A 7,877-nucleotide genomic window follows, 5' to 3' on the forward strand; every position below is an offset into this window, starting at 1 on the left:
TTGGGAGCTAAATCTGACCACTAGGAGCAAAAAGTTGGGCTTATTTATATGCCTCCATGACCTCAGGGATTTAGACCCTAGAGAATCTTAACTGAATTTTTTTTTTTCACATCACAAACTCAAAAATTAGATTGAATGCTCTCTTATGTGTCTTTTAACTAGAATGCAATTTCTTCTAAATCGCTGGAGACAATGCTTCATCAAACTTACTATATAAATTTATTTTTAAAATGTAACTATGGAAAATAAACAAATTGACTCAGAAAACATGGTGACTAGTAAGCAGCAAAAGGAAAGATAAATCAGCTTAAATGTAACCATTTAGAGATAAATACTGTTGACATTTGTTGTATGATTTTTCTGTCTTTATCTGTGTATTATGAGTGTGTGTATTATTTCTGTGTCTTGAGATGTATAAACAATATAACTTGGATTCTGGCTTTTTCATTTAGCATTACATAATTATTTTTGTCCTTGGAGATATTGATTCACTTCATTAAAACTAATTTGTGTTTTCTTCCAAATACGGGCAATCTACTCTTCCAAATTTATATTAATGCAATTGAATAATATTATCTCTTTGTGTCTATACCTTCTTAAAAATGACAAATGTATTTTGGAAGTTTTTTCACTCTCTAAAACTACTCAGTGCTATCCAATCCATAGATTTCACTACACCCAAATAGCACCCCATTAGATCCACTTATGCTTTCTCTGGGCCCCTGACAACCTAACTATCCCTCGCTAGAATCTCTACCAGGAAGCCCTAACACAACAGAGGCTATTTATCACATGGCATAAAATTATTTATTGTAGATGACATGGCCTTGCTCTAGAATCCTAGGAATCTGCATTGTTATTCTCCCATTGAGATTGGCTAGAGTTCCACCCTGCATCTGCTTCCCACTGTTGACACCTCTGCACCCTGGACTAACTCTGGACCAAATTCCTGCACCAGTCACTCAAAGCTAGCAACCTTGTGTGTCACCTGGTATATGAGTTTTCTATGCTTTATAACAAATATACCACCTACTCAATGGCTTAAACTAATACACATTTTTATATCATAGTTTCTGTAGGGCAGCAGTCTGGGCACCACTTAGTTGGGCTTTCTGGACTTACCAGGGTGTCATCAGGCTGCAATTCAGGTGTCAGCAAATCTGTGCTCTCAAGCAGCTCAACTGGGGAAAAACTCCCCATCTAGGCTCCTCGAGTTGTTGGTAGACTTTATCTCCTTGCAGATATACGACCTAGATACCCATTCTTTTGCTGGCTATCGAACAGCAACTACTCTCAGATCCTAGAAGCCATTCACAGTTCCTTGTCACATGGCTCTCTCCAGAGGCCCTCTCACAACATGGTGTCTTCTTCAAAGCCAGCAATAAAGATTCTTTCTAATGTCATGGAGGGTCCAGTCCCTCTTAACAAGGCTTCCACTGATTGAATCAAAGTCACCCAGGTTAAAATCTCACTAAATAACTCAAAATTAACAGAGTTTGGACCTTGCAGAATTTTGGACATGCAGAATTTTTCACCTTCCTACGTAACATAACATAACCAAGGGAATGGCATTCTATTAGCTTTGTCACATTGTATGAGCTAGAAGCAAGTCACAGGGCTTTGCTGCACACAATGGGAGGTGATGACACAGAAATATACACACCAGGAAGTGGTAATCAGTTTCCTTAAGGACTGTCTATCACATCTGTTATAAGGCTCAGAGCAGAATCCCTAGCTGTGGAATGTGTTGCCTTTAAAACCTTAAAAGAAGTCTTCTAAGAGCTATGCCTCCTCACTTCCAGTAGGGGATACAAAATGCAATAATTTGGCTTTGATTTTGGAGAGGACACCCTGGAATGCTTCTGATTACTTCACCCCCTAAACACATCATTGAAATGGCAGGTCCCTGAATCTCTTTGTTCCTCTGTGTCTAACTAAGGCCTTCAGCATACTAGGCACTTCCTGTTTATTTTGTATGGTGAGTATGATGCTATCAATGTTATGGACTGGTGTGTGATCTGTGACATGTTCAGGTGGTAGAGGTTTTTTCAAACTATATCATGACAGAGGGCTGTAGAGTTGGCATAACCCTAAGTAAAACCTTTCACCTGCTTATGGGCTATTTGGTTGAGTTTTCCATAGTCTGCAGTCTTCATCTGGTTTCCTTCTGTTTGAAAATTTCTCTTATTATCTCTTTTACTGGAAGTCCACTAAAGACATTCCTTTAGCTTTTTAACCTTGAAAACACTTTGCTCCACCTATATTTTCAAAGAATATTTCTTAGGTATAAGATCATAGTTCTACACTTATTTTCTTCTCTAATTTAACGACGTCATTCATTGACTTCTACCTTCCTTTTTCATCGGAGAGTCAGTCATGGTCTTTTGCTTCAGGTAAGATACAGAAGATCACTACAAACTGACATTTCCCCTGCGATAACTTTTTTAAAAAGATAAATTGTGAAATGATATTTTAAAAGACATCCATGGAAGCAATTAGGACTACAGAATTAAAATTTCAGAAAGGAGAGAGACCTTTCTTCATCAGCTGACAGCCACCAGCTGTTTCACTGCACGAGTTTTCTGATTTGAGATGCAAATTGAGTTTCCAGTTTGGCCCTTGCAAAGAGACACTATTGGGAAAACAAGGAATCCAGCAGTGCTTTGCAGGCACACAAGAATTTAATAATAAATTGAAAATTAAGGAAACCCCAAATTCACAACCAATTTTCCCCACAAAGCATTTGCTGAGTTCTGGAATGGCATGCTGGGAGCTAGATATCTGAACCACAAAGGCAGATCAAAATGCCCCAAATGTTATGGTGCTTAGAAGGAAACATTTTACTAGAGTATTGAGAACTTCCACAAATCTTGACCATCTCCCCTTCATATTTGTCTGGTTATTAAGCTGCAGTTGAAAGAGCTAAACTCATTTCAGAAGGATGGAACTCAATCATTTATATTAGCCTTTCAGATCTGAGGGAGACACATACCTGTCAGTTCTCAATTAAAACCCCAGCCACACAGGTTGGGTTTTGAATTATAGGATGGCTGAGCCTTAAGAAAACTTTTCCCTCCAGCTCAGTGATGTTAATGGCTTCTTCACTAATCTCTAGAAGAACTCTTCTCCCCGCTTTATTCCAACAGTCCTTCCTGTACTTTTATTACAAATCACTTTTCCAAGTTCCTCTGTTTAAAAGCCAGGACAATTACATGACAGGACAATTATACATCAGCAGTGTAATTCTCAAAGGCTTGGTAATGTAGATATTATGAGAAGATCATCAAAGGCGCAATGCTGAAGATTTAGACATTAACAAGTACATATACATATATAATGTTATATGTAATTATATATCTACATGTGTATAATATGTATGTCAATTTCCCTATGTTAAAGTAACACAATGTTTTCATATCTTTTCTATCATCTTTCTGTTTACCATTGATAGGTCTATACCAATAGCCTTTCATGAAAGAAAATCCACCTCTTTTAAGAAAACCACTTTTTAAAGAAACATAATCCAAAAGTTCATAAAAGGACAAAAATATCCCACTTACCATTCTCTCTACTCTTGTCTCTCCTCTATATTATTGTATATATCACAGAGAACATTTTCTCCTAAGTTAAAAGATTTGATTTCATTTCTCATGGATGAATACTTAAGAAAGAAATTATGAGTTGTATGAGAGTGCTTGCTCCACATTTTCACCAATATTTTGTATTTAAATCTTATTAATGCTTAGCAATTCTAATAGGTGTGCAGTGGCATCACATTGTAGTTTTAATAAGAATTTTATTGATGAGTAATGATGTCTGGTATCTTTTCACGTGTTTATATGATTTATGTATCTGGTCAAGTGTCTGCTCAAATATTTCACCATTCTTTTATTAGATCGTCTTATTGTTTTGAATATAAAGAGTTATTTATATGCTTTACATACTAATCTTTTGCCAAACATACATATTGAAAATATTTACTCACTGTCTGTGACTTATATCTTCATTTTCTTAATGATGTTTTTCATCATTAAGAAACTTATACCATAAGTTTTTGATGTTGATGTAGTTCTTTTCATCAATTTTTGGTGGTCCATTCTTTTTGTGTTGTATCTAAATTCCCACTCCAAATATTAGAAGATTTTCCTGTTTTGTGCTAAAATTTTTTGTAGTTTTAATTTGTATGCTTAGATCTATGATCCATTTCAATTAATTCAAGTTAATGGTTGTCTATGGTGTGAAGTAAAAGCTAAGTCTCATTTATTCCTATGGATATCCAATTATCTCAGTATTGTTTGTTGAAAATTCTCCTTTTTTTTTCACTAAATTATAATGACATGTTTATTGAAACTTAAATGACCATATGTTTGAATCCATTTTGAGACTCTTGCACTAATATCCTACTACCTTGATTATTCAAACTTTTTAAATTAAATAAGATATAAATTTAGAGAAAGGAGAACAATACTTTATTTAATTTTATTTGTTAGTCAACAGGCTATAATTTTAATGAATAAAAGTCAACTGCTGCCATTCAGCACAAAAATAGCAAAAGGTTAGTTATTGTACAAGATACAGTAAGCTAAAGCATTTATCAAAGCCGTGTCTGGAGTGTGAGCTTCTTGATTGCAATTCTAAGGTCTAAGGAACCGTCCTAAATCTGCATGTATTTGACTAACTGGGAATTAATTTTACTCTGGAAACACACATATAAAATTACACTATGAGATAATGCATTTAAAAATAATTGACCAATATTGCAAAATATCTTCTGCAATTTTTTTAAAAATTTTGTTTTACATATGGTTTAGTTATTTCACTAAACCCTAATATATACAAAAATCAATAATCATAAAATGTTGTGCTGCCATAGATGTGTTAACTAATAGCTTATTTATTAAATGATTTGAATCACAATTGTACTACAAGAGTTGGACAATCTGTATCATAGTAAATCAATTACTTTGGGAAATAAAATAATGACTCTAACAATATTATATTGACTGACAAAGAAATTTTATGACAACAAATTTTCTAAATGTGTCTTTCACATCTTTGTTCCTAAGACTGTAGATCAAGGGGTTCAGCATGGGAATCACCACTGTGTAGAACACACAAGCCACTTTAACTATGAGCCAAGAAGTTTCAGAATTAGGGGTACAGTAAAGGAAAAGGATGGTTCCATGGAAGATGGAGACGGCTGACAGATGGGAGGCACAAGTAGAGAAGGTTTTCCAACGCCCACTTGCAGAAGGCATCCTCATAACAGTGATAAAAATGAGTATATAGGATGTCAGAATAATCAACAGGCTACTCACCTCATTGAATATGGCAATAATAAAACACAGCAGCTGGCTGATGTAGGGGTCCGAGCAGGAGATTGAAACAAGTACAGAGTGGTCACAGATAAAATTATTTATAATGCCAGGCTCACCGTAGGATAATCCAAGAAGAAAATATGTGAGTGTCAAGGAACACACTATACCCCATGAGTAAGACCCAGCCACCAGCAGAACACAAAGCTTCTGAGATATAGTAGTGGTATATAGCAAAGGGTTACAAACTGCCACAAAACGATCATAGGCCATTGCTGCTAACATGAAAGTTTCTGTTATTCCAAATATGCAAGCAAAACAAAATTGCATAATGCAACCAGAGAAAGAGATGGTTCTGTCTTCCACAATCAAGTTCTCCAAAAGTTTAGGTGTAACGACGGTGGCATAACAGAAATCTACAAAAGACAAGTGACTAAGGAAAAAGTACATGATCGTGTGGAGTTTGGGATTGATCTTGATGATTATTATCATGCCTAAATTTCCCACTGCAGTAATTATGTAAACAGACAAGAAAACCAAGAAGAGTGGAATCTGGAGTTCTGGATATTCTGAAAAACCCAGGAGAATAAACGTGTGTGTGATACTTTGATTTCCTTCAGATAACATTATGATTCCTGTCAAATAAAGAGCCAAAAATTATTCCTGAAAAGTAGAATTGATTAGAAAGGAGAAACAGAAAGAAGAAAGAAGCTATGTGTCCCTGTGAAGTTGATGTAGAATAGCAGGAGCACCTGAGAATTTGTTAGGAATACAAATTCTCTAGCTCCATCACCAACTTCCTGAATCAAAAACTCTGGGGTGAGGTCCACAATTTGGGATTTAACCAGCCCTCCAGGTGACTTTGATGCACGCTAAATGGAGAAAACCACTGGTTTAGAAAATATGTAGTAATCATATTGATTAAAATTCAGCTCTTGTTCATGTTGTTAATATAGAACTGAAATATAAATTTATGGTACAAAAAAAACTGTGAAAAACTGAAGCAAGAGAAGCACAACAGAAGCACAGAGTACCTTGTTATGGTCCTAAGAATTACACTAAGGATCAAGGAGACTGCTTGGCATTGCACATGATGCCACATAAATCTTAATATTATTTGGTTTTGCATTTTCAACCATTTCTAGGTAAAATATAGAAGTAAATATTAATTAAATTTATGATTTGGAATAAATCATAAAATGTATTTAGTCTATGCCTTCCACCTAATGCTTGAAAAGTCACTAAGAATCTTATCCATGAAATGATCACGTAGCCTCTATCTAAACCTCCACTAATGGTACACTGCCTCCTGGGTTAATTTTGTGGGTCTTTTAATCAACATTTTGTTTAAGTTATTATTTTTTATTCAAGTTAATTGAATTTTATTATTTATTAATGTATTTTTAGGTTTTGCATTCTGATATATATATAACAAAATTTTAAATATATAATTAAATATATAATATAATATATATATAATTTTTTGAGAAACAAATGTCTTATATTTACTAACTATAGTTTCATACAAAATATGTTCTATTATACAATGAAAATTACAGATTTTCTTAACCAATAAGAAGATCTCTCTTAAGATGGGGCAAACATGTAGCAGGCTCCGGACTCAGCTTCATGAGTGCCTACCTTTACATACACTATAAGCAACCCCAGTTGTAAAGCATTTGTTATCATCACATTCTTTCCAATAGAAAGAGAGGTTTGGCAAATACATTGAAAAAGTGTGTTAATGTTTATGCTATTTTAGTAAATGAGTCCCCTTCTATATTTGAACAGATTAGCAAAACTCTGGCATATTATGGAAATTGCTACTACTCTCTGGATTATTAGCACACTTATTAGATCAATAAAAAAATACTTAGAAAAAGGTTTAAAATTGAAAATGATTTCGGTGAAAATTGAGTTTGGATGTGGTTTATACTCAAATTGAAAATAGGGCCATGAGACTTCAAAAATCAACAAATATCTCATAAATTTTCTGCAACGTTCCCCATTGGTCACTGCTTCCAGTTTCTGTATTTAAAAATACTGAATTCTCAAAAATACTTCGTGTCCTGTTAGTGAAAATAAAAATGTCTCTCACCATAAAAAAAGGGTCATCTATAATCTTTGGAATAGTCTATATGAGCTGAAGCTCCATGTTTTCTACCTTAGTTGAAAAATATCAAAAGAGAAATGAACTGACCTGAAACCAGATGCTCTTGAATAATTTACTGAGAATTTCTTTTTATGATTAATGAAACTCAGGCATTTTTCTTCTCAGTCATCAAACATTCTTTAAGGTAACAATAGGCTTAACCTTTTGTATGGAAGTGGTAATATATTTTTATGAGTATGTCAGTAAAATGGCATTTTATTTCTAGGACATAAGAAATCTCAGAGAACATGAAGAAAAAAACTGAAAGCTGAATCCACAGTCTATGCTCTATCAAACTCAAGGCCTTATATTTGCCTCCATGACTATGAGGATGTAGACTATAGAGAATTTTAATTGGAGTATTACTCAGTAAACTGCAAGCCTTCAATTATTTGAAACACTGTCCCTTG

General features: G+C 34.3%; 1 protein-coding gene across 1 annotated transcript; it reads right to left on the reverse strand.

Annotated features, from left to right (window-relative positions):
* Positions 1–4,994: 4,994 nt before the first annotated feature.
* LOC105308460 (olfactory receptor 5D13-like) lies at positions 4,995–5,942 on the reverse strand. The gene has a single exon (XM_011384431.1). The coding sequence runs from the start codon at positions 5,940–5,942 to the stop codon at positions 4,995–4,997; it is 948 nt and encodes a 315-aa protein (XP_011382733.1).
* Between the last annotated feature and the right edge of the window lie 1,935 nt (positions 5,943–7,877).

Source organism: Pteropus vampyrus, unplaced genomic scaffold (assembly GCF_000151845.1).
Source record: "Pteropus vampyrus isolate Shadow unplaced genomic scaffold, Pvam_2.0 Scaffold579, whole genome shotgun sequence".
Classification (NCBI taxonomy): Eukaryota; Metazoa; Chordata; class Mammalia; order Chiroptera; family Pteropodidae; genus Pteropus; species Pteropus vampyrus.

What these genes read in the sequence shown, in the direction of transcription:
- LOC105308460 (XM_011384431.1), bottom strand. Translation starts at nt 5,942, where the DNA reads ATGTTATCTGAAGGAAATCAAAGTATCACACACACGTTTATTCTCCTG.